This window comes from Staurois parvus, unplaced genomic scaffold (genome assembly GCF_062004578.1).
Source record: "Staurois parvus isolate SC_StPar_1 unplaced genomic scaffold, SC_StPar_1.0 ptg000640l, whole genome shotgun sequence".
In the NCBI taxonomy this organism is placed as follows: domain Eukaryota; kingdom Metazoa; phylum Chordata; class Amphibia; order Anura; family Ranidae; genus Staurois; species Staurois parvus.
The window spans coordinates 429,659-457,567 of NW_028318436.1; the positions used below are offsets into that span (position 1 = coordinate 429,659).

A 27,909-nucleotide genomic window follows, 5' to 3' on the forward strand; every position below is an offset into this window, starting at 1 on the left:
GGACGAGGAAGGAGCAGAAGACTGTCAGCCTAATTTACCAGACTATCTCCACTGCCTTGCAGCAACTAATAAGACCTGAACTGAAACGTCATTTTGTGGTATAGGTGTAAACCTGATTGGCTGCGGTGAGGCGATTCAGACATTTCTGATGTAAGATAATCTGAGAAATACAATTCTGATATATGTGCGTTTATAACAAGATAAAGCATCGTATCTGAATTCGGGATGTAAATCATTATTTTCTAAGTAGGAAAAACACTTAACATTGTCCATCACACCTCCCATTTAATCACAGTTTTATTTTGCTGCTACCCAATGCGCTTATTACCAGCCCTAAAACCTGCTGGACCTAAACAAGCTGGACAGTCCTATAATGATCCTTTAATTAAAGAAGGTGATACTCCTGGAAGTGGAAGAAGCCGGGACATGTCCACCATTAGAGAAATGAATCATATTCAGTGTCCACATACAGTTATCCTGGATCTCCATGATTTTTCATCTCAAACATTTACAATGTCCAAAAAACAGGAAGGAGGCTACTTACAAATCTTCAAATAAAAATTTAACGGTTACAAATATGACTCGTCACTGGAGTGGATCGTATTAAAGTGCCGTAGAAAAAGAGAAGATGGACTTGGAGTGGGGGATATGTGGAGTAAAAACCGCCTGGACCGAAGGGAGTGTTTACAGGGGATGGATGACGAATGGCTCAGCGGCCTCTCTGATGGATGATGTGCTGTGGATGGCTATAAGGCCTTACAGCTGGCGAGTCAGAAAGACGCTCCCAGGCTTCACACGCTGATTAACCAGAGAAAGAAGAAGGCAGCAATGATGAGGAAGAGAGAGTCGGGTAACCCAAACATCCTGCCCTGGGGGAGGCCAGTATCTACAAATGAGGAGAGACCAAGGAATATGATTAATCAATCAACAATCTGAGACTGGAACTCATCTACAACTGAGGAATAGTCTGTCCTTCTTAGCAACAAATCAGCTTCTCCCTTTAAAGTGTCATTAAACCCATATAAAAAAAAAACCACTATCAATAAATTCTGTATTACATGCTGTTCATACTCACTATGGGATTCGTTTTCTGCAGAAAAAAAAAAAACTGGTTGACCCTGCTGTTTTCTATCTCCCCCTTCTGCCCGTGTCCCCAATGCAGTTGGGGATTTTGCAGAGCAGTGTTGGCAGCTCTGCATATGCTCAGTTTTCAGTGAGTTTCTATGCAGAGCATTTCCTCCCTATCACATCGGAGCAGTCCATGTAAATACAGTCACACATGTGGGCAAATATACAGTGGTAAATGAAAGCCCACTCCCTCCCTCCTCCTCCATGTCCCCAAACAAGCTAAAAACACAATAGGGGTGGGATATTACATCTTTATTGATCAAGGCTTCACCTCCATCTTATTCTAAGGCTGGCCATACACTATACAATTTTCTGTTCAATTTCTGACCAATTTCCTTTAGATTTACCTTCTGCAGGGCCTGCCTAATTGGATACAATTGAAAGTGTTGTTCAGGTTTGACCTCCCATTATATGGTTTTTGGTAAATCTAAACCAATTTTCTAAAGAAAATTGTATAATGTATGGCCAGCCTAAGACACAGACTAGAGGGGCATGATACAGTCTATGACTGGCAGACGTCCGCCCACACCATGTCATTGCCAAAAAATAATAAAGATTTGATATCAAATATACAGTGCTCAGCATAAATGAGTACCCTTTTTGAAAAGTAAGATTTTAATCAATATCTCAATGAACACAAGAACAAATTCCAAAATTTTGACAAAACTGAGTTTTATAGAACATTTGTTCGGCTCATTACATGACAATAAGGTTAATAATATAACTTAGATTACAAAATCTTCAGTTTTACTCAAATTAGTTGATCCAAAAATGAATCCATCCCACAACAAAAACCACTCCATCTAGAATTTTGTATGACCTCCATGATTTGTAAGGACAGCACCAAGTCTTCTAGGCATGGAATGAACAAGTTGGCAACATATTGCAACATTTATATTTTCCCATTCTTTAAGAATGACCTCTTAGAGCCTGGATGCTGGATGGAGAGTGATGCTCAACTTGTCTCTTCAGAATTCCCCATAGGTGTTCGATTTGGTTCAGATCAGGAGACTCGGCCACTGGATCACTTTCACCCTGTTCTTCATCAGAAATGCAGCAGTAGCCTTAGATGTGTGTATTGGATCATTGTCATGTTGGAAAAGTGCACAACGACCAAGGGCACATACAAGAACAAGAGCAGTACATCTGTGAATTCATGATACCATCAATGAAATGCAGCTCCTCGACATCAGCAGCACTCATGCAGCCCCACGGAAGGACACTGCCACCACCATGTTTCACTGTAGGCACCATGCATTTTTATTTGTACTCCTCACCTTTGCGACGCCATATAGTTTTGAAGCCATCAGTTCCAGAAACATTTATCTTGGTCTCAGAGTACAGAGTCCCAGTAGTCGTCTTCTTTTTCAGCAAGGGCCCTGGCAAATTCCAGGTGGGCTTTTTTGTGCATGGGCTTCAGGAGAGGCTTCCTTCGTGAACACCACCACGCATGCCATTCCTCTGCAGTGTACGCCGTATTGTGTCACGGGAAACAATCACCCCATCTTGGCTTTCTACTTCTTTAGCCAACTGCAGTGAACTTGCACGGCTATTTTTTTTTAACCCTCCTCAACAAAAGACGCTCCTATCGAGCTGTTAACTTCCATGGATGGCCTAAACGTCTCTGTGAGATGGTTGCAGTTCCTTCTTTGTTAAATTTCTGTATCACTTTTGCTACAGTATTCTGACTGATAAGTAAAGCTTTGCTGATCTCTTTGTAGCCTTCACCTTTCTTTTGTAATGAAATTATTTTCTTCCTGGGGCCTTGTCACATTTCTCTTCCATGTGGTGCCATTGCTGACACCATGAAATGGGAGGCGTTTTCTTTGTTAGGTAACGCCCTTTTATAGTCACCTGTCTGCTGGACACCTGTTTAATGAATAATTAGACTCACCTGTAGTTGAATTTTTGTTAATTAGAATTTTGTTATCTAAAATTTAGCTTTGCTCCTAAGACGTTCAGTGGGGTGTATTCATTTTTGCAACATGGTTTTGAATGAATTTGTTAGGAAAAATACTTTTTTGTGTTTGCAAATTAACAAATCTTGTTTGCAATCAATGGCCCGCATTTGTGGGAGTACTTTGTAGTATAGTGTCCTATAGAAAATGTGGATTCTGAAAGGAAAGTAAAGGTTTTGTGACAATTCTGTTGGGGTGTACTCATTTATGCTGAGCACTGTATATTTGTATGACAATTTTAAAAAGTTTTTTGATAATAAATTATTTTATCTGTATTCCAAAGGCGGTTTTTTGTTTTTTTTAAATTTTGAACATGTGACCAGCAGCAGAGGGCTAGAAGCTCCTCTTGCTTACATTTCCCTGCAGACAGGCTGGGAAACAGCTGGGTCATGTGACAGCTGTATATTCATAAGGAAAAAGGTACTCAGATTAAATACAGTATTCAGTATATATAAAATAATTACAGTGCCATCATCCACATACAGAAATAGAAGGGACAACGTAAATTAAACAGTGTGTGTTTAGTATCACTTTCCTGTAGCTTAGGGCAGGTGATAACATCTATGGCAGACTTTGCTCCCCTTCTTCATTAAGAAATGAAGTCATATCACAGCATGAAACATGTTTTGAGTACTGTAAAGCCCCATTCACATGGGGCGTACTACAGTGTACACCCGTGTGAGCGCCATGTTTACCTGTAGGGGGATGCACAGATGTTTCATGCATCCTCATGCAGGCAGTCCAATTTATGTCTGTTGGGATGCAGTGGCTGCATAGACACAGCCGCTGCTCCTAATTAGATATATAAGCAGGCGCACAGCTCAGAATGCAGAAAGTGTGAGTCTGGGGGCATGCACCTGCACCCACAAGCATGTCAAATTGGGAGTGGCGGCTATGTCCATGCAGCCGCTGCATCCCAATTGACCTCAATGGGACTGCCTGCACGAGAATGCACAGAAGACCTGTGCATCCCTGTGAAGGTAAACACGGCCTCTCACAGACGTATGCTGTAGTACTTCCTATATGAATGAGGTTTTACAGATGAACAAAGTTGTTGAAGCCCTTGATCATATTATAGCTGAAGAATCACTTTCTGGATGCAGAGGTTTGCAATGGACGACGTTTGTCAGCTACCAACAGACCCTAGGAGTGTGCAAGTTGTGATACGTACTGCGCAGCACACATGAAATATTAAAAGGGAAAGTTCATAATTAATTTAAAAAAAAAAAAAAATTGTACTGTCTGTAGGATGTTAACCTAGCCTGAATTTTTTGGACGATTCCTACTGAATTAGTTGAAATTCAAGCCATGGGTGGCCCTGTTGGCACTAGACTTAACAAAAGATTTCAAAAACAAAAGAACCAGGTGCATATATTGTCCTAGCTCTCTGCTGATTGGAGAGCTCAGACCTCTACAGAGAGACCACTGCTTCCTCACAGAGTCTCTCTACATCATGCTGGCACAGGCTGCTTTACTCAGGCTGCTGCTGTTTTCTAAAGAAAATGAGCTGTAAAAATTTGCACATCTTTTGTTTTGATGCACCTGAATGAGGGAAATCAATGCTTGTATGGCTCGCTTTACTGTTCTCAGAGCTCTTAATTCCCCCTGCGCCAATCAAAGAATTGACAGCAGTCTGCACATAAAGAGCAGCAGTGTTTGTACAGCAGTCTGACATACCGTCTGTCGGCAGTGGCTTAGCTGCACATTTACTTACCTACACGTGGTGCTGACTGGAAGTCATTAGTGTTAAAGACTGTAGTAAAAAAGCCAAAAGGGAATGCTCCGATGCCAAAAGACATGTGGAAGCCGGTGTCTGTGAACCCTGGAACACCCTGTGTACAAAGAATATTACACTGTTGTCATGCTGGTGTCATCACAATGCATTTAAAACAAGAAGCTGCAGAGTCTGCTATCCAGGAAAGAGACAAGATACCCCCTTCGAGGAATACCAGGGCTTTTTATACACAGCAAAGTCACTCCCTATTCTGACTGTGGTAGGACTATGGAGAAAACTGGGACCAGGGGCAGACTGACCATTTGGAAACTCGGGCACTGCCTGAGGGCCCGGGGTCAGTAGGGGGCCCCATGAGATGCCCCTGGTACCTTTCTCACAGGCTTTTTTGAGTTTGCACAAGGACACAGGGGCCCCATGATCCTCTATTGCCTGGAGGCCCCATAAGTTGTCAGTCCGCCCCTGATTGGGACTTCTAATTCCAACAAAGGTCACCAAAAGCTACTCTATGCAGAAGAGACTAGTGCAGTTATGTTTTTTTTGTTTTATTTTTTTAACTCCAAAATGCATTTCACAGTAACAACAGCGCCACCTTATGTCTACAAGCAGGTATTAATTCTTTATCTACAGCAGTGGTTCTCAACCTTTCTAATGCCGCGACCCTTTAATACAGTTCCTCATGTTGTGGTGACCCCCAACAATAAAATTATTTACCCAGTAATTATAATTCATGAAGTGTCGTTTTACCTCCAATACTGCTGCTTTCAACACAGTAGCTGCTTTTAACAGAGTAGCTGCTTTCAACACATCGGAACGATGTGTTTTCCGATGGTCTTAGGCGACTCCTGTGAAAGGGTCGTTCAGCCCCCAAAGGGGTCGCGACCCACAGGTTGAGAACCACTGATCTACAGGAATAAGGGTCCATGCACATTGGCTTAAAAAAAAAAAAAAAAGCTGCTTTTTGAGGAGTTTTGTGTTTTGCCTGTCGAAGCAGCTCAGTGCTATCCTATGAGTCCATGCACATTAGGATGTTTACAGACAAGAGCATTTTAAGCTCAGCGTTTACAGGCAGGAAAAAATAAAAAAAAACCTTTTGGTTTGTGATTTTGAGTTATTTGACAGAAAAAAAAATAAAAATACACTAAATGCTCCTAAACACATGTACAAAAATGCTCTATATGAGCATTTTTTTTAAGCCCAGTGTGCATGAGCCCTAAGGGCACTTAAACTATAGCATTTTCATGTGAAAGATTCAGAATAATTTTAGAACGTGAAGGAAATACTGGTCCACACTCAGCGAGGACTCGTTACAAATTAAGAAATATAGACTTAAAACACAAACTACAATTTAAAAACTCAATAAGGTTAATTTTCTACCACAAAAACCTACCCCTCTGTTCTCTGGTTCCGGTCTCTGTCCTTGAGGTCTTGGGGGAGTCCTCAACCTGAAAACAGAATAAAGAGTGACAACTTGTCACAATACAAAGTTTTATATTAGTAAAAAGACTAGGCTTACAGGGAAAGAGGCAGCAGCCCCTTCCTTGTCTGTGTCACCCTGCAGGAGGGGGAGAGACTCATAGCTCCCTTCTGTCTGTGTCACCGTGCAGGAGGGGGAGAGACTCATAGCTCCCTTCTGTCTGTGTCACCCTGCAGGAGGAGGAGACTCACAGCTCCCTTGTCTGTGTCACCCTGCAGGAGGAGGGGCAGACTCATAGTTCCCTTCTGTCTGTGTCACCCTGCAGGAGGAGGAGACTCACAGCTCCCTTGTCTGTGTCACCCTGCAGGAGGAGGACAGACTCCTAGCTCCCTTCTGTCTGTGTCACCCTGCAGGAGGAGGAGCAGACTCATAGCACCTCTCTGTAACCCTGTAAGAGGAGGAGAGACTCACAGCTCCCTTCTGTCTGTGTCACCCTGCAGGAGAACAGGCTCACAGCCCCTTGTCTGTGTTACCCTACACTTGGAGAACAGACTCCTAGCCCGCCCCCTTTCTGTCTGTGTCACCCTGCAGGAGGACAGGCTCATAACTCCCTTCTGCTGTGTCAGCTTGCAGGAGGACAGACTCATAGCTCCCTTCTATCCCGGTCACCCTGCAGGAGGAGGACAGACTCATAGCTCCCTTCTATCCCGGTCACCCTGCAGGAGGAGGACAGACTCATAGCTCCCTTCTATCCCGGTCACCATGCAGGAGGAGGGGCAGACTCCTAGCTCTCTTCTGCCTGTGTCATCCTGCAGGAGGAGGGGAAGACTCCTAGCTGTCCTCTGCCTGTGTCACCCTGCAGGAGGAGGGGCAGACCCCTAGCTCTCCTCTGCCTGTGTCCCCCTGCAGGAGGAGGGGCAGACTCCTAGCTCTCCTCTGCCTGTGTCACCCTGCAGGAGGAGGACAGACTCCTAGCTCTCCTCTGCCTGTGTCATCCAGCAGGAGGAGGTGCAGACTCCTAGCTCTCCTCTGCCTGTGTCATCCAGCAGGAGGAGGTGCAGACTCCTAGCTCTCCTCTGCCTGTGTCACCCTGCAGGAGGAGGGGCAGACCCCTAGCTCTCTTCTACCTGTGTCACCCTGCAGGAGGAGGGGCAAACCCCTAGCTCTCTTCTGCCTGTGTCACCCTGCAGGAGGAGGGGCAAACCCCTAGCTCTCTTCTGCCTGTGTCACCCTGCAGGAGGAGGGGAAAACCCCTAGCTCTCCTCTGCCTGTGTCACCCTGCAGGAGGAGGGGCAAACCCCTAGCTCTCTTCTGCCTGTGTCACCCTGCAGGAGGAGGGGCAGACTCCTAGCTCCCCTCTGCCTGTGTCACCCTGCAGGAGGAGGGGCAGACTCCTAGCTCTCTTTTGCCTGTGTCACCCTGCAGGAGGAGGGGCAGACCCCTAGCTCTCTTCTGCCTGTGTCACCCTGCAGGAGGAGGGGCAGACTCCTAGCTCTCTTTTGCCTGTGTCACCCTGCAGGAGGAGGGGCAGACCCCTAGCTCTCTTCTGCCTGTGTCACCTGGGGTCTTGCTGGTTGGTGTCTCCTCTGCCATATATTGGTATGACATTCTCTCGACTGATGCCTGCTTTACACACAGGGCACTCCTGTCGCTCTGGTCGCGTTTCAAACCACTAAAAGCAAGAAAAACAAATAGAGAGACATCAGAGATAATACATTGGAACATTTACAAAAAGAGTTTCTAAAGATTCCAGTGTTTTGAAAAGGGGTAAAAGTTCATCTTCTCAGTGTTGGTGTGGCAGTGTATGAAATCATGTCATGACTTGGTTTCCCAGGACTTGTGTAATATTATTCTCTAACACAGTAACCTTTTCCACACACCTCTCTGGTTAGAATAAAACACAAACAGAACCCAACAAAGGTATTAATTCTTTATCTACAGCAGTGGTTCTCAACCTTTCTAATGCCGCGACCCTTTAATACAGTTCCTCATGTTGTGGGACACCATGAGGATCTCCTTATATAAAATATCACGGGGGGCCTCCCTCTATGGAGACGATAGGAGTGGGGTCTTTGAGCCTGGACACGAGGTGTCCTCCATCTCTGCTATACCAGATGAGGGCCACCTTCCATGGGACACCATGGGGACCTCTTTTTATATAATATATCACGGGGGCCTCCCTCTATGGAGACAATAGGAGTGGGGTCTGTCAGCCTGGACACGAGGTGTCCTCCATCTCCGCTAGACCAGACGAGGGCCACCTTCCATGGGACACCATGGGGACCTCCTTATATAAAATATCACGGGGGGCCTCCCTCTATGGAGACGACAGGAGTGGGGTCTGGGAATCTGGACACGAGGTGTCCTCCATCTCTGCTATACCAGACGAGGGCCACCTTCCATGGGACACCATGGGGACCTCCTTATATAAAATATCACGGGGGGCCTCCCTCTATGGAGACGATAGGAGTGGGGTCTGTGAGCCTGGACACAAGGTGTCCTCCATCTCTGCTAGACCAGACGAGGGCCACCTTCCATGGGACACCATGAGGACCTCCTTATATAAAATATCACGGGGGGCCTCCCTCTATGGAGACGACAGGAGTGGGGTCTGTGAGCCTGGGCACGAGGTGTCCTCCATCTCTGCTATACCAGATGAGGGCCACCTTCCATGGGACACCATGAGGACCTCCTTATATAAAATATCACGGGGGGGCTCCCTCTATGGAGACGACAGGAGTGGGGTCTGTGAGCCTGGGCACGAGGTGTCCTCCATCTCTGCTATACCAGATGAGGGCCACCTTCCATGGGACACCAGGGGGACCTCCTTAAGTAAAATATTCTAGGGGGCCTCCCTCTCTGGAGATGACAGGAGTGGGGTCTGTGAGCCTGGAAACCATGCGTCTTTTCTTACTTAACAACGTATGCTAGTATGAGATTCATAGCACAACGCTACCGAAACATTTCAGGCTCCATTCACACGTCATGATTTGGAATCACGGATAGAATTGCTATGATTGCAAATCGCATGGTAATCACTGCACAATGCGCGTTTGAGTGCTATTATCCTTCAGGCTGCATTTAAAGTTTGCGTAGCGGGAATAAGTATTTCTGCTTGTCATTCTGGTTGAGCGATTTGCACGCATCACACATAGGTCAGCTCATTCTCTTCATAGGCTGCCCTAATGCACGTTTGGTGCCCGAAAAGAAGCACTTTTCTGCATCAAGCTTTGTGCGGTTTTCCACAATTGACGCATTATGCTGTCATGCGACAGGGTCACATTCCACTTTGGGTACCATTAAAGTCGCACATTGTGCAGTGACTGTCATGCGATTTGAAATCACGGACAGAATTGCGGTAATTCTGCCCGCGATCCCAAATTGTGAATGGAGCCTAAATGGCACCCCAAGTGCAATGCAAATTGACTCGTAACAGGATCACACGGCAAAATGCCCTTTCAAATTCGCATGAAACTTGTCGCCCAAAAAGGAGCTGGAGCTACTTTTTGGGCAACAAACATGCTTGGGCACCCCATAAAGTGAATGGGCTGCCCTCTGTGACACGCAAAATCACATGCAAATCATTCAATCAAAATTGCGATTGGGAACTCTTGTTCGCGCTACGCGAAAGTGTGAATTCAGCCTATTTAACATTCATGATTTTGGTGTCTAACCCAGCAGAAAAGGACATGCTGCATTTAGAAAAAATGAACACGATGCATGACAAAACCCTACAAATACAAGTCAGCACAGCTCCATACAAGCCTATTCCAAATTCAAACCCTACATTCCAGAGCCTTCAGAAATATTTCACAAATGTATTTCAGCAGCAAAATTCCTGTGTACACTAATCCTTAAATTCACATTTCACCCAGTGCAAGGCCTTTGTATTTGGTGCCTGCACAGTTGTTATGGTGTAACATGACCTTATCCTAAACGCAGACACTAAGTAGTACTTGACGTGGCCGGTCTCTGAGTGCAAGGTGGCTCCATTTACAAGTGTCAACATTGAGGTTTCACAATCCTATAGGAGCCTCCTAACAGATCATTATGAGCTGGGCTCGTCCTTTGAGAACCCAGAAATTAATAGCCTGATATCGAAGACAACTATGTGACCTAAGCCACCCCTGGGCTTATCGGTGTTATGGGACACACAAGTTCATTCTGTAGAACCATAAACATGATTTCCAATCAGATATTACACTGGATGTCATTTAATGCCGACTCAACAAGAACTTATCCAAATAGGTGTTGCTTACCTTAGATTTACACAGCAGATCTGGTCCTAGAATTATTGCTCTCACTCTGACGTTTACAGTGATACTTCACATGTGTGGTGCAATCACAGTTTATATATACACGTGCAGGACCTGGTAGCTGGTAGTTCAGCCACTTCATTTGTTTACATTTATTTACGTTATTTAAATTTGTTTACACCATACATTTAATTTTTTTGATCAGCTTTATTGCTATCACAAGGGGTGAACAACATCACCATAGCATGGGTCGTGACAGGTCCTCTTTATAGAGAAATCTGGGGTCCATATCTCTCCTCTGGCCTCCAAAGCATCTGATCAAACGGAGATCGGTTTAATCAGAAGATGCTTTCACAAGCTGGTAACTGAAACCGGAAGTGACAAAATTCTTGTCATTGCTGGTTTCTGACATCACACAGTGGGAGGAACATTAGTTCCTCTTACTGTGTCGAGGGAAGCCGATGCCACCAACAGGCATCAACAGCGAGGCTCTTTTTTTCCATACATCAGCATCAGAGGTTGGTCATCAGCTCTGAGGAAAGAGATTCGTCCCCGAAACGCATCAGTTATTTGACTGCACTGACAGTGAGAACACCTTGCCCGCCGTTGTGGCCATTGTCATTTTTCTATGCTTTTTAGATACATGCTTCGTCTGTGAGTATGTTTTTATTACTTCATTCCTACAATAAGCCTTGGATAATGCACTAGGTGCGTGCGCCACCTGTTTTCTCTCTATTAGTTCCTCTTACTGTGTCCAGGGAAGCCGATGCCACCAGTTGCGTCCCTACTGGGCTTCCTGATGGGATGGGAGAGCCCAGTAAGGGCAGCACCTTGGGGGGCTGAGGGGGTGGTCGGTAAAAGTGATCCAACTTCTGTAAAGCTGCTCTGATCACTTTTACATAAAAGAGAATCTTTGGCTTTTAAAAAAAAAATGGTACTGGGATCATGGTTGTAGCCTCAACTATGATCCCGGTATAACCACCTCAATGTGAAGCCGTAAATATACCCGTATGAGTATTGAGGTAGTTAAAGTGTATATGTCACTTATACATTTAATTAACACTAAAAGGTCTGATTTTTTTTCCCCCACAGAACACAGCCTATTAATTCGCCAAGAACTAGAGATTTTACTGTGGCATAAAGCACACATGTGCCTACAGCTGATCATTTAGAACTTGTAGGTTCTCTCATTCTGCCTGCGGGCTTCACAAGAGAAGTCACTCAATTGTCGCATTCATGCTAAATAGCGTTGATTAGGGAAGTGATGGCTGTTGTATTCATATTCATCCACAGACCCCGCAGCTGTCAGAATACCTGAGCTGTGATTGCATCTGATTGGATGAAATCACTGTTTGGCCAACAATTATTCAATGAAATTTGATGAGCTGGGGGGTGCCAACAGGGCCACCCACAACCAGGTCAGCAGAAATCTGCCGAAATTCAAGAAGTATAGCAGCTCTTCACTGACTTGTGCCATATCTATTTGTGGAATGACAATGGCAGATAACTGAAATATGCCACAAAACGTTCCACAAAATATTCCACACATACAGGTAACACTATACCAGCTCATTTTCAAAGTAATTCCTTTATACATTGCCAAGCAAAAAATACATACCTGATGAAGACACGGCCAGCTGCAAAACAAGACAAACACAATCAGTTTGGAAACAGTGCAATCTAATAATATTACTACTATAATATATAGGAACATGCAGCTGACACTGAGGAACTCAGAGCCAGACAAGTTGCAGGAACCAGGTTATCTCTTCAAAAGATATATCAGATTCTTAGATCTTTGGAGATTGGTTATAGCCAGTGGCAGGCTATGTCCCCTGATGTCCCCTTGGACTCCAGCATGAACAAGCAAATTAGGTTGCCTGAGACCTTTCAGCCTCAGGTAGTCTATCTGCAAGAGATTTGTCAACTGGTAGAGAGATATGGGCAACCAAAGTAAGTGCCAACTGCCCGTGTTGTTTGGTGGAGCACAATTACGATCATGCAATAGAAGATCACACTTTGCTAATGGAGCCCTCACACCATCTTCCGGGGTACCCAACATCTCAAACAGGGTTCCTCTAGAGGTTGCTAGAGGTTCCATGAGAAATTTCTAGCCATTGGATTTAAAAAAAAGAAAAAAAAAAAAAAGACATTGACATCAGTGGTCTTTTTGGATATCTGCAAAAGAGACACTCTTCCCTTTGACCACCAATGTAAGGAGCATTTTTCCCTCTGATCTCCAGTAAAAGAGGCCCTTTTCCCACTCACCATCTATGGAGGCCTTTCTCCCACCAGTGTAATTGGGATACCTTTCCCACTGACCACCAATCTAACCCTGACCATGCACAGATTGAATTTTGGCAGATTCAGCAGGAACTGTCCAAACGTCTTTCCATGGTACCACCCAGCTTGTCAAAAGCCAATTTTTCCATTCAGTTTTTGTCAAAGGAGCTGGGCAGAAAACAGTTTGCAGTACAGTCCCTACATCCAATCAGCTGCAGTAACTGTTCAGGTATTGACAGTCATCGGTTTTGACTGCCAGAGTACAATTGCCAGCACTGCAGATTTATCCATCCATGCTACTTGGCGTGGATGGGGGAATCCAAGTGATCTCTTTCGCTCAGGGAGCAGGGCTGAACAAGGGGAACCTTAAAGTGTTACTAAACTCAGGACCCTGTATCCACTATATCTGGTCTCCCACAGTACACAAAGCATGGAAGTGCAATTATTTTAGTAAATATAAACTGCTAAATACCTTTTCTCATCAGCAGTTAGAGCAGTCTTGTGACTTCTATCAGTGTCCAGCCAAGCACTAGCTAAAGCTTGTAGGAGTTTTCTTTCTGCTCAAGGATGCAAATCCCCTGACCTTTGTCTGGACAGTGCGGATTGGCCCTGTGCTGATCACATGCACTCTCCCAAGAGAAAAAAAAAAACCTCTCAAGCAATATACACCAAATTGAGTATGTGCATCCTACGTTTCAGTCTGGAGATAAGTGGTGGTCGCTTGAAAAAGGAGAGGAACAGAGAAGACGGTGCTGATCACATACACCCTCCTGAAGAAAAAAAAAAAAAAACCTCTCTAGCAATATACACAAAACTGAGCATGTGCAGAGTGTGCCCTAGAGCTCTGTACTATCAGCAGAACGATTGGGGACAGTAGGAGAGAATCAGAGAAGACAGGATCAAACAGAATTTTTACATAATGCAGAGGATTAACCCCCTAGGTTCCACAGTGAGTATAACAAGCATGCTTTGCTGCATTTACAGACTGATTTTACTGCTGTGGGTATAGTAACATTTTAAGTGGCCCTTCTCCAATAACCACTGTAAAGGGGTATTTCTCCACTGGCCACCAAAGTGGAGGAGCACATATTACTTTAAAAGAAATTATGTTTATGGCACAAAAACTGGGTTAACAAAATAGGGAAAAATGGATCCTAAATAGTTTAAGAGTCCAAATAAATGGTCCATATATAATATAGATGTAAAACCAATGTCTTAAAATCACTCCTATGGATGGCTGCAGCACTCTTGGTCATAGTGTAGGATAGATCCTCTGCTGCTGTATACTGCAAAGAAATAAAGGAACAAGGGATGCCACCATCTAAGTGTAGACTTTATTAACCACAAGTAAATAAAAAGATAATATGCACTCACATGCTATAAATGATAAAAAAAAAAAAGCACATCAAACAGTCCCGCGGGTGTCTGCAGAATTTGCCAGGGAAACAGCCAGGCGTTGCAGAGTAGCGCCTGGAAGCAACAGTGTAGCTTGTGCAGAATTCATCATAGAAGCATTGCCGGGCAATACAGAGGTGTGCAGTAAGCGGCTGACCGTGAAGACGCCAATTAAACCAGCGTGAAATACACCACAATGCTGGACCCCAAAACCAGAAGCGTGATGACGTCAACAAGAGCATGGCTACACATTTTAGGGCTTTGGAACCTTTTTGTTTTTTCTAATGCTTTTTTGGAGGTTTATGAGTGCATATTATCTTTTTATTTACTCATGGTTAATGAAGTCTACACTTAGATGGTGGCGCCTCCTATTCCTTTATCAGGCAGAGAAGCCCTAGGTGTCAAATACTCCACATTTCTAACAATTGAATTTTTTTTTGTCCCAACTTACTGTTCACACTAATGTATGGTGAGCTGTAGATACAGTAATTATTGGAAATGGATCTCTTGAGATGTGATCGGTATTTCAGGGGGTTCCTCTGTGTTAAAAAATGTTGAGAAAGACCATCCTAAAGGGATAGCTAAGAATATAAATAATGGGTATGGATATTGAGGAGGATTCATACAAACATGAATATTGCTATAACAGTGGCTACAATGTAAGCATTCATGTATGGAAGCACTGGGGTCTTGATTTCAATTCTCAGCAGGGCTACAGGGTGCACAGCATTTGTATGTTCAGGAAAATGCTTAGAGCAGAAGGAAACAGACATTATATAGTGGCAATCTCCTTGCTAGCTATGTTGCTGGACATCTACGGGGAGATGGGGGCACCCAGTCTGACCTCATAGTGTTAGGAAGCACCTAGCAACTTGGGACAAAAAAAAAAGAAAAAAAAAAACTACATGAACTTTGTCCTACAGGGGCAGATCTGTGAGAAACATTAATGAGAGTTCTTAATTACAGGTCAACATCTCTAAAAAGTGAAGTTGTCCAATAAAGGAACCTCCTATTTGGTGAACATACTAAGAGTGTTGGTAGTCCATACAGTTCTCTCTCCTTCTTTCTATACCTGTCTCCCCCCAACTTCCACTCTAGTAAATTTTTGTGCTTCTTCATCTTGGACACTCCACTAGGATTATCATCTGGCTGGATACTGGTCCACAAGCATTTGAACCCTATCCCTTGCCTTCCTCTGGATCAACTGTGGGTGTAGGATTATAACCTTTTTTTTAATGGTTGAACTGGATGGACTTTTGTCTTTTTTCAGCCATACTAACTATGTAAAGATCTAAGACTGGAACATCTTCAAACTGATGAGGACATTTCCTGCCACTAACTACCTCTGTGGACCTACCAAGTAGTCATACCATGTACCCCTGTGTTATACTGTACATACATGTCTCACGAGATGTCTTTGGACATCCTGTGCTTAAAATTTTTTTTTTATCTTTTCTTTTATTAAAATAAGACCATTTATGTAAAAAAAAAAAAAAAAGTGTTGGCACGATAAGAAAGCAGCTGCAGGCTTTCACAAAAACTTCAGCACTACTTGACATTTTTGGAGAGTACACCGAAGTTGTAGCGCCATTATGATCTATTTTTAGAGAGGAATTCTAGGTATGGTATATATTTACATCCAGCTTGGACCACTAGAACTTATATCTATATTCATAGACCATACCTGTGGGATCCCTCTTGAAGCTGGAAATCACTTTAGTAGACTCCGCTACTCCAGTGATCTCCATTAGCTTCCAATTCCTCTGCTCAACACCTGTCCTGCTGCTTTCTGAACGCACTGACTGGTCGAGGTGGAATGGTGGGACGGGATTGGTAGCATCAAACAGAGAATGCTTTGAATTCATTGATAAAATGCAAAGTTTTATCTGAATGGAACCTGCGTTGAGCAGCTGACCCCCTGTGTTCAGAATGCATCAGGTCAGCCACTTAGCATGGGACCCAGAAGCTAGTGGAGATTACTGGAGTAGCAGTAAGTACTACAGAGATTTCCAGCTTCTAGAGCAGTGGTTCTCAACCTGTGGGTCGCGACCCCTTTGGGGGGCGAACGACCCTTTCACAGGGGTCACCTAAGACCATCGGAAAACACATATATTATACTGTGTAGAAAGCAGCTGCTGTGTTGAAAGCAGCTACTGTGTTGAAAGCAGCTACTGTGTTGAAAGCAGCTACTGTGTTGAAAGCAGCTACTGTGTTGAAAGCAGCTACTGTGTTGAAAGCAGCTACTGTGTTGAAAGCAGCTACTGTGTTGAAAGCAGCTACTGTGTTGAAAGCAGCTACTGTGTTGAAAGCAGCTACTGTGTTGAAAATTTTCTACTGTGTAGAAAGCAGTAGTATTGGAGGTAAAACGACACTTCATGAATTATAATTACTGGGTAAATAACTATAGGGTTGGGGGTCACCAAAACATGAGGAACTGTATTAAAGGGTCACAACATTAGGAAAGTTGAGAACCACTGTTCTAGAGGGACCCCACAGGCATGGTATATGCATAGTTACATTGATCCAAGCTGGACCACTGCGACTATATAAAAAACACCATACCTGGAATTCTTCTGTAAAATCTCCATATGGGAGATGAAGGTGCTTTAGTAGTTACTAGACAATTTCTTAAAAGTTGCCAAAAGCTTTGTAAAAACTTGCTGTATATCAGGCTCTCTCAGCCATGGTTCTTCCAGAGGTTGTTAGGGGTTCATTGAGCAATGAGCAATTTCTGCTTCTCACCATTGATCTGTTTAACTATCTGTAAGGAGGAAATTCTTCCCAAATGACAAGTGCAAGGAACATTCTTCTCACTGGCCAGCCGTTGTAGATATAGTCATTTTTTAGCAGAGGTTCCCTGAGACTGGAAGATTATTTCAAGGGTTCCTCTGTGTTAAAAAGGAGCTGTACACACTGGTCCCATACAAGATGAGGCTGGTGTGTACAAAGCCTGATCCCAAAATGATTCAAAGACGACCTTCATATAATATTTGCAACACAAACATTCCGGTGCACAATGAGTCATGTGGCATTGCCAGACACACCTCAGGCCAGGGAGGACTCTGTACAGCTTCACACAGATCTGCCCACACCTACGTATCCTAGCTCAAGAAATAGGACGCTTTTCAATGTATTAAATTCTGCTGCTTTTGTTAAAATAATACAATCATGTGGAAAAGTAAATACGACTCAAAATGGAAAATGTTGACTTTTTCTACTAATTTGAGCAGGCAAATATTAGATCCTTATTCAATCAATGTCTACAGATAAAGGTGATATACTGTACGTGAATAAGATAGGAAGGAAAATGTGTCTTTTGTATCATTTATTTAACAAAAATATCAATAGATATGATGGAGAACTGTGGAAGAAGTAAATCCGTGGCCTCAGAAGTTGATATTGTTCCCTGTAGCAGAAATGACTCCTTGTAGGAGTATTATGTATAACTTGCCCAGCCGTCTCTTACATCAACCCCATGAAATTTTTGAACATCTCTCCACACATAATTTCAGTTGTAACATATTTCTTGGTTTCCTTGAAGAAACAACGGATTAACAAAATTTCAATGGGAATCAAATTGGGGTTTTGACCAGGCCAGTCTACAAACTTTTATTTCTTCTTCTTTGAGCCATTTCTTTGTGGATTTGCTAGCGTGCTTCAGATCATTATGGTGTTCAAACCTTTGTTTCTGGTTCAACCTCAATGATTGGATGGGTTGCATTACATTATCATTAAGCACACTCTGATATGATGCAGAATGTTCAGTTGACTGGATAACTGCGAGCTGCCCAGACCCTCAACCAGCAAACCACCCAAAACCATAACATTTCTACCACCATGCTTCAAAGTTGGTATGAAGTTCTCCTGAAATGCTGTCTTTGGTTTGCAGCAAATATGTCTACCAAACAATTTCGACTGATCAGTCTTCAGCACATGGTTCCAGAAGGCCTGTTCTTTGCATACATGTTCAAAGGTAAACTGTAATCTTGCTATAATATTCTTTTTGGAAAGCAAAAGCTTTTGCCTGGCACACCTCCCATACGGGGTAATCTCTTTCTCACTGTTGATGCATGTACTTTGATCCCAGCTGTTGCAAGAGCTACCTGAACAGCCTGCAATTACATTTTGGGGTTGTGGAGACGCCTTATAACATCAAACAGTACTTCTTGGTTTGAATGTTCTAGACTTCATTGCCACTTGTAGATTTTTTTATTTACAATGGAATTATTGATTACTCAGCAGGAGAAAAGGGGCCAGAAGCGCCTGTGGGGGACCCGAGAAGAGGAAGATCCGGGCTGCTCTGTGCAAAATCACTGCACAAAACAAATAAGTATAACATGTTTGGCTGCTGCACACAGAAGGTTTTTTACCTTCATGCAAGACTTTAATATCACTTTATGTCCAATGAGGTACAAGATATCTCCTGAACGTATCTCTATTATTTATATCTGACAGGTTTATGGCTCTGCCAGACCATACAATGAGACTTGGGGCTGTGAGAGGCACACCGAGCAGCTATGCCTGCCCCTCTACTGCCCATTCAAAGAAGCCTTTGTATTTTGTGAATGAGTTCACATAATACAAAGGCTTGTGTGATTGGGCAGGAGGAACGAGGAAAGCATAGCAGCTGCACCGACTTGAATACTGAAGATGCTTAGATGTGAAGCATCAGCATCAGGCTCCAGGAAATACAGCGATAAGCAGAACGTTAGACAAAAGAGTGGCTGTGGACGTGGTATACTTGGATTTTGCAAAAGTGTTCTCCACGCAGTTCCCCACACCTGGCTAATGTGTAAGGTAAAGTCTACAGGCTTGGAAAATCAGTTTGTAAATGGATAGAAAACTGGCTAAAAGATTGTAATCAAAGAGTAGTGGTTAATGATTCATACTCTGAATGGTCTGGGGTCATCAGTGGTGTACCCCAAGGTTCAGTGTTGGGACCCTTACTTTTTAATATATTTATAAACAATATAGGGTCTGGGATTAAAAATCCCATTTCAGTCTTTGCAGATGACCCCAAGCTGTGCAGTGGAATAATGTCCTTACAGGATGTCTAAAACTTACAAGCCGACCTCAATGCTCTGTTTAATTGGGCAACTATGTGGTAAATGAGGTTTAATGTTGATAAATGTAAGGTTCTGCACTTAGGGGCTAAGAATATGCATGCATCATACATACTGGGGGGGGGGGGGGTACAACTGACGGATTCAATGGTGGAGAAGGATCTGGGGGTTCTGGTAGATCACAAGCTTAATAATGGCATGCAATGCCAAGCTGCGGTCTCTAAAGCGAGCAAAATCCTCTCTTGTATTAGCAGAGGTATAGACTCCAGAGAGAGAGATATCATTTCCATCGGTACAAATCATTAGTAAGACCTCATCTGGAATATGCAGCTCAGTTTTGGGCACCAATTCACAAAAAGAACATTGGGGAACTGGAGAAAGTACAGAGAAGGGCAACCAAACTGATACGAGGCATGGAGGAGCTCAGCTATGAGGAAAGATTAGAGGAACTGAATTTATTTTCTCTTGAGAAGAGGAGATTATTATTATACAGGATTTATATAGCGCCAACAGTTTTCTCAGCGCTTTACAATACAGCAATGATACAGTTCAATACAAGAGGGTTAGGAGGGCCCTGGTCCTTGGAGCTTACAATCTAAAATGGAGGTGATTACGGGGGGGGGGGGGGGAATATGATCTCCATGTATAAATACATAGGTGGTCCATATAATGATTTCTGTGTAGATTTATTCACATTAAGTTTAGGGTCATCATTCACTTTAGGGTCATCACAGAGGACAAGGGGGCTCTCTACGTCTAGAGGAAAAGATTTAATCTCCAAAAATGATAAGGCACCTTCACAGTAAGAGCTGTGAAAATGTGGAATAGACTCCCCTAACAGTTGGTTCTGGCCAGCTCAGTAGATTATTTTAAAAAAAGGCCTGGATTATTTCCTAAATGTACATAACTAAGTATAACTGGATACTAACATTTATAGATAAAGTTGATTCAGGGAATATCTAATTGCCTCTCGGGGGATCAGAAAGGATTTTGTTCCCACGCTGGAGCAAATTGGATCATGCTTTATTGGGGTATTTTTTGCCTTCTTCTGGATCAACTGTGGGTATAGGATAGTGTATATGGAGGTTTTCTATTTGTCTGTGTGGTGTTTTTTTTATGTTGGTTGAAGTGGATGGACTTGAGTCCTTTTTCAACCAGACTGACTATTTAACTACGTAGCTGTCTTCCTGGAGTGCAATAAACTGGTCAGATCGAGGTAGAGATAAACCCTGGAGATGTAATGCAGCTCCTTGGACTTGTAAACCTCAGACATGAAATATGAACAAAGCATATCCCTCTATAGTGTTGTCTGACAAGTTTTCCTGATACCAAAAAAACAAACAAAATGGTGACAAAGGGAGGGAGCCTCAGCTGATTGACAGCCTCAGTTTTGTTCCTGTGAGCTGGGTGAAGAGGGGTGCGTCCCTTCCCCCCACCAATCAGCTCTCAGAGCTCTCCTCACTGGGCTCTTCAGAGTGTAACTTCAGCTGCTCGCCCCCAGCTTTCTGACAGCTCAGTCAAGCTTTATAAATTCTGGACTATTAATGGGTGTGACGAAGAAAAGACTGCAGATAAACATGTACACCTTATGCAGGAGGATTTGTTTCATCTCTGTGTATCACCTGAGACCAGTCACTTCACTGCGTATATGTAAGGGTTTACAACAACGTTAACTGACAGAGTGCCTTCACTTTCTACAAATTCCTAAAATTCAGCTTTAATACATCACAGCGATTTTATGTGTCATTTGTTTTTAAATATTACCTGCAGGCACTGTTTGAACAAAAATCTAATTTTTGGTTGTTCAAATAAGTTGAAAAGTCAACAATTTCCATGGGGAGTATTTACTTTATCGCATGACTGCACCTGGTGGTCCTGCCATAAATGTCCTTGTTTAGGCATTTCCTGTTTAAGTCGTCATGCAGGCAGATGGCAAGAGGCTGAAAACATGCCCAGCATAATATTTCAGACTCAGGCAGCCACAAGTGCTGCGGCTGTACTCTAAATGTTGATGCCTCTATGTATCAGTTTTTACCTATGGATGTGACATTTCCCGAATGCAGAAATTGCAAGATCATGGTCATGTACAGGATGTACTGGCACGCTCCCTGGCCATGGGAAAACGTCTGGAATTTTATGCTCAACATATTTTCAGCCCCTCACTTCCATGTGCATGAGGCTTTAGGGTGACACTTGTCTCCAAAATGTGCACCTGTGTTGTCACGCTATTACATGCACCCCTGGTGCAGACTATAAGGGTCTGTACATGGCAAGCTCCCCTGCTGTCACTATTAGGAAGCAATGATGTACAGCTGACAGCGAAGTGAGGACCTGATGACAGGAAGCAGATGAAAGAAGCTGGAGTAGATCAGCAGACACTGAGATGCAAAAAAAAAAAAAAAAGATAAAAATTGGAAGTTAAAGAAAACAGACCAGCTTTCAATCAGTCAGGTTTCCATCTCATAAACATTTTCCACATTTGTGATCCATATGTGTGCAGCTGTGTGCTGTACCTCGCTACATTGATTACGTTTACTTCCAGAAAGCCACCATAGGGCCTCATTTAGATGGCGTTCTGATCCATACACTCATACGAAGGACCGCCTTCTCCCACAGCCTGTTCAAATCAATGACAGGTGGGCAGCTGCATTCTGATCTGTGCATTGCTCCCACACAGATGTGCAGTTGGGGATGTGCTCGGAGATCCATGCATGTCAGCGGGACAGCTCACCTCTCATTGATTTGAACAGGCTGCCTGCATTGAACATCTGTGCATTTTATGTGGGTGAAGACGGCCCTTCGCATGAGTGTACAGATCAGCGTCTATGTGAATCAGAAAGAACTATACAGAGCAAATGTGAAGAGCTCACTATCTTATCTCCCTTCTATGCACATACACACTACAGACAGTATATTCAGCCATGCCACATTCAAAGTCACTTAAATCCCCTTTCTTTCCCATTCATTGAGGTTTCAGGCTTCAGCTTGTATAAGAACAGTGTGAACATCAAGTTTTGTTCAAGCAGCATTCAGCTTCAGTTTGTGAATGTCGAACACAGATTAGGATCTGTGCTCAACATCCACAAACTAGTGCTGCAGGGTACTTTAACAGCTTCAACAAAGCTCACGGAAAGCTCTGCACATACACTATATTGCCAAAAGTATTGGTCGGCCGGCCTTTACACACACATGAACTTTAATGGCATCCCAGTCTTAGTCTGTAGGGTTCAATATTGAGTTGGCCCGCCCTTTGCAGATATAACAGCTTCAACTCTCCTGGGAAGGCTGTTCTCAAGGTTTAGGAGGGTGTCTATGGGAAGGTTTGACCATTCTTCCAGAAGAGCATTTGTGAGGTCAGGCACTGATGTCGGGGGAGGAGGCCTGGATCACAGTCTCCGCTCTAATTCATCCCAAAGGTGTTCTATGGGGTTGAGGTCAGGACTATCTGCATTAAATCAGCCCCAGAACCTGTGAAACTAATATGTGTTCAGTTTTAAAGGGATGAGGTGACAACCCTAAGGTCAGGACTCTGTGCAGGCCAGTCAAGTTCCTCCACCCTAAACTCTCTCATCCATGTCTATATGGACCTTGCTTTGTGCACTGGTGTGCAGTCATGTTGGAACAGGAAGGGGCCATCCCCAAACTGTTCCCACAAGTTGGGGGCATGAAATTGTCCAAAATGTCTTGGTATGCCGATGCTTTAAGAGTTCCCTTCACTGGAACTAGGGGGCCAAAACCCAACCCCTGGAAAACACCCCCACACCATAATCCCCCCTCCACCAAACTTTACACTTGGCACAATGCAGTCAGGCAAGTACCGTTCTCCTGACAACTGCCAAACCCGGACACGTCCATCGGATTTCCAGACAGAGAAGTGTGATTCATCACTCCAAAGAACTCGTCTCCACTGCTCTAGAGTCCAGTGGCAGCGTGCTTTACACCACTGCATCTGACGCTTTGCATTGCACTTGGTGATGTACGGCTTGAATGCAGCTGCTCGGCCATGGAAACCCATTCCATGAAGCTCTCTACACAGTTGTTGTGCTAATCTGAAGGCCGCATGAAGTTTGGAGGTCTTTAGCTACTGACTCTGCAGACAGTTGGCGACTTCTGCGCACTGTGCGCTTCAGCATGCGATGACCCCGCTGTGCCATTTTACGTTGCCTACCACTTGGTGGCTGAGTTCCTGTTGTTCCCAGTTGCTTCCACTTTGTTATAATCCCACTAACAGCTGACTGTGGAATATTTAGTAGCCATTAAATGTCACGGATGGACTTATTGCACAGGTGACAACCTATCACGGTACCACGCTTGGAGTCACTGAGCTCCTGAGAGCGACCCATTCTTTCACGAATGTTTGTAGAAGCAGTCTGCATGCCTAGGTGATGATTTTATACACCTGTGGCCATGGAGGTGATCGGAACACCTGAGTCTAATGATTTGGAGGGCGGGGACAATACTTTTGGTAATATAGTGTACTTTTTCTAAACTTGCTGTTCACACTGCTCTTATACAAGCTGAAACCCATGTGAAACAGGTCTAAGAAAGGAGCTGAAGCATCTCAACTCCTTCCATTCAAGTCTAGGGTGATCACCATAAACATGCTGGTACATGTTTGCAACGCATTAGGCCTTGTTCACAACAGACAAAAACCCCACAAAAAAATAGACATCTGGGGTGCATGTTTATTGTGCATAGGGAATTTGGGGAACTTTTGTTTACTTACGTCAAAAGTTGTGCATCAATGCTACAAGCGCATTTGTTCAGCATCAGTATTTTGAGCAAATGTGAACAAGGCCTTAGAGGTACCTGGTGCGTTTTTTTTCTGCCTCTAAACACCCCCCTAGTTTATCCTGTCCATACACACATAGGCACATCAAGTGCCGACTGTTAATTCATTTCAATGTCCAGAAAAAATTATGATGATCAATTAAATGAATTAATGCCCAAGCACTTGATGTGCCTAAACGTGTCTAGATGCACTTACAGGTGTCAAGCATTTTGTCTGCCACAACGCTGCAGCCAGGAAGAAAAGCTTCTAGGAGAGGTGGGTAAATGCCCGGAGTGCATGACGGCTTAGGCCCTTTTCACGACTGTTCCTGTCAGGTCATCCTACCAGTTTTTCAGGTAAACCTGATTGGAAGGTCAGTGGCTAAGTGGTTAACATTTCCACCTGGCAGCACTAGAGCTGTTGGTTTGAATCCCAACCACGGCACCACCTTCATGGAGTTTACATGTTCTCCCTGTGCAGGTTTCCTCCAGGTACTCCAGTTTCCTCCTACACCCCAAAGACATGCTGGTAGTTTAATTGGCCCTAGTAGGTATATGAATGAATGTGAGTTAGGGACCTTAGATTGTACACCCCTTGAGGGTTAGGGACTGATGTGAATGTACAATATATATGTAAAGTGCTACAAAAATTGGGGGCGCTATATAAGTACCTGTAATAAATAAGGTCCATTCATCACTATGGATTGGTGGGTGTATATGGACTTGTATTCATTTACACCCACCTACCTCTGAACCGATCTGGTCCACTAAAAACAAATGGATTCAGATCCATCCTCCTCCATGTAGGCAGATAGGATTGGAGGCAGTCAGGTGTAAACCGACAGCGGAGTCCACTTATCCCGGCCGCCCATAGAGCAGAGCTGGCCATGTCCAGATTCACTCTGCAGAAACTGAGCGGACACAGACCTGTCATCTGCTCTGATCACCGGGGGATCTGAGAGCCGATACTGCTAGGGACAGAGTCCCTCCATGTGAAAGGGGCCTTACACTCAAACCTGCACCCCTCCCCCCTTAAAGTGTTACTAAACCCTGGACCCTGCATTCACTATATCTGGTCTCCCCGGACCCCGCATTCACTATATCTGGTCTCCCCGGACCCCGCATTCACTATATCTGGTCTCCCCGCACCCTGCATTCACTATATCTGGTCTCCCCGGACCCCGCATTCACTATATCTGGTCTCCCCAGACCCCGCATTCACTATATCTGGTCTCCCCAGACCCCGCATTCACTATATCCGGTCTCCCCGGACCCCGCATTCACTATATCCGGTCTCCCCGGACCCTGCATTCACTATATCCGGTCTCCCGGGACCCTGCATTCACTATATCCGGTCTCCCGGGACCCTGCATTCACTATATCCGGTCTCCCGGGACCCTGCATTCACTATATCCGGTCTCCCGGGACCCTGCATTCACTATATCCGGTCTCCCCGGACCCTGCATTCACTATATCCGGTCTCCCGGGACCCTGCATTCACTATATCCGGTCTCCCCGGACCCTGCATTCACTATATCCGGTCTCCCCGGACCCTGCATCCACTATATCCGGTCTCCCCGGACCCCGCATTCACTATATCTGGTCTCCCCGGACCCCGCATTCACTATATCTGGTCTCCCCAGACCCCGCATTCACTATATCCGGTCTCCCCGGACCCCGCATTCACTATATCCGGTCTCCCCGGACCCCGCATTCACTATATCCGGTCTCCCCGGACCCTGCATTCACTATATCCGGTCTCCCCGGACCCTGCATTCACTATATCCGGTCTCCCCGGACCCTGCATTCACTATATCCGGTCTCCCCGGACCCTGCATTCACTATATCCGGTCTCCCGGGACCCTGCATTCACTATATCCGGTCTCCCGGGACCCTGCATTCACTATATCCGGTCTCCCGGGACCCTGCATTCACTATATCTGGTCTCCCGGACCCTGCATCCACTATATCTGGTCTCCCGGACCCTGCATCCACTATATCTGGTCTCCCTGGACCCTGCATCCACTATATCTGGTCTCCCCGGACCCTGCATCCACTATATCTGGTCTCCCACAGTACACACTAAATGGAAATGCAATTATTTTAGTAAATATAAACTGCTAAATACATTTTCTCATCAGCAGTATATAGAAATCTTGTGACTTCTATCAGTGTCCAGATAAGCACTGGTTAAAGCTTGTAGGAGTTGTTTTCATTCTCTTTTGACTGTCCTATGAGGCTGCATGACCCCTGACCCTCTGTCTGGAAAGTGCTGATTGGCCCTCTGTTGATCACATTCACCCTCCCAGAAAAAAAACCCCCACCACTCTAGCAATACACACCAAACTGAGCATGCTCAGCTTCACCCCAAGGCTCTGTTCTATCGGCAGATGGATTGGGGACAGTAGCAGAAAGGGAAAATCAGAGAAGACAGGATCAAACTGTTTTTTTTACACAATGCAGGGGATTAACCCCTTAGGTTCCACAGTGAGTACAACAAGCATGCTTCACTGCATATACAGACTGATTGTACTGTTGTGGGTTTAGTAACACTTTAAAACCCTCTTAAAGGTCCACTGGGCTGCGACAGCAAAGGGTTAAAAAAAGTAAAAAATTCCAATTGTTGGAGAGGGGGAGGGGTAGGAGTGGAATGACCATTGGTGGGTGGGGGGAGGGTGAAGGTCAGATTCAAACCTGGATGCAACCCCCCCCCCCACAACCGATGCAATTTTGATTGAACCAATAGAAGCACATCAATACACGGATCACCCCACCGCAATGCATGCTAGTTAATCTGTGTTGTTGCACATTTTCAATGCACGTTACTGAATGTCAATGAGCGTCACGGTGTTTACATGTATTGTGACGCAAGATGATGCGCGTTGATGCGTTTCACTGAAGTTCGATGTAAAACGCATCAAACAAAAATGGAACGATGGGAATCCAATGTGACAAATGTCATTGGTGGTCTATCAGCACTGCATGATCAATGTAACCCTCACTGATCTGATCCCATGGAAGGTCTCCAGTTCATCTGATCGGTTCAGTCATACTCAATGATCACGTGGATACATATGTGGCCCTATAGGACTCTCAGGGGCCCCATCCTATACCCACAGCTACCATCCTTGACCCACATCATCCCATCGGAGGCGCAAACAGGTCCTCTTACCAGTACAGATGGCCGCACACACTGACCACCGGCTCCCGGGCCGTCTCCAAGCAGATATTACATTCATAAGCCGCCCCGGGGCTGCCAGCAGCCGCCGCCATGGCAACCGAGAGACCGGAACCTAGCCGGGCACCGGGCGGAGCGTCACGGGAGACGTCACTTAGCTGATTGGGCAAAGGAGTGCCAAAACAGCGCGTCCCATTGGTCCATATAACTTTACATCACAGATTTCGAAGCTGATTGGACAAATGTGTCCCGCCTTCTCTGCGTGATGCAAGGACATGTAATTCAGAGAAGACAGCGCTGATAGGCAGGACGGGAGGAGAGGGAGCTCCTGATTGGCCGGAATGGCTGTGTGTCATAGTTATGTTCCACACGGTTATGTAAGCAAATGTCACACTTTTTTTTCCTCTAAACTGAACTTTATTGACACGCAGGGACAGCAGACAATATATGTAAACAACACTGAATATCATAGTAATGTTTTGTTGAGATAGGCCCACTAGGCCGGTCATCAACATTTTTCTTACATACACTATATTGCCAAAAGTATTGGGACGCCCACCTTTCCACACACATGAACTTTAACCATTTCCCTACCGGGCACTTATTTAAGCTTCTTTACCAGGCCAAATTTAAGCTTTCAGCGCTGTAGCACTTTGACAATTGCGCGGTCATGCAAGATTTTACCCATGTGAAATTTTTATCATTTTTTTCTCACAAATAGAGCTTTCT

At 44.5% G+C, this 27,909-nt stretch overlaps 1 protein-coding gene across 1 annotated transcript; it reads right to left on the reverse strand.

Moving 5' to 3' along the window:
- Nucleotides 1-265: 265 nt before the first annotated feature.
- RNF5 (ring finger protein 5) lies at nt 266-27,332 on the reverse strand. Its single transcript, XM_089693918.1, has 6 exons — nt 27,175-27,332; nt 12,110-12,128; nt 7,795-7,907; nt 6,209-6,263; nt 4,801-4,918; nt 266-886 (listed from the first exon to the last, which is right to left on the reverse strand). Exons 1-6 carry the CDS (start codon nt 27,273-27,275, stop codon nt 792-794), a joined length of 501 nt encoding a protein of 166 aa, XP_089550044.1. The 5' UTR covers nt 27,276-27,332; the 3' UTR covers nt 266-791.
- Between the last annotated feature and the right edge of the window lie 577 nt (nt 27,333-27,909).

What these genes read in the sequence shown, in the direction of transcription:
- RNF5 (XM_089693918.1), bottom strand. Translation starts at nt 27,275, where the DNA reads ATGGCGGCGGCTGCTGGCAGCCCCGGGGCGGCTTATGAATGTAATATC. An exon ending in ACCAACCAGCAAGACCCCAG is followed by an intron (nt 6,264 to 7,794) that starts GTGACACAGGCA and finishes TTCTGTTTTCAG; the next exon opens with GTTGAGGACTCCCCCAAGAC. An exon ending in CCAGTCAGCACCACGTGTAG is followed by an intron (nt 887 to 4,800) that starts GTAAGTAAATGT and finishes CCTCATTTGTAG; the next exon opens with ATACTGGCCTCCCCCAGGGC.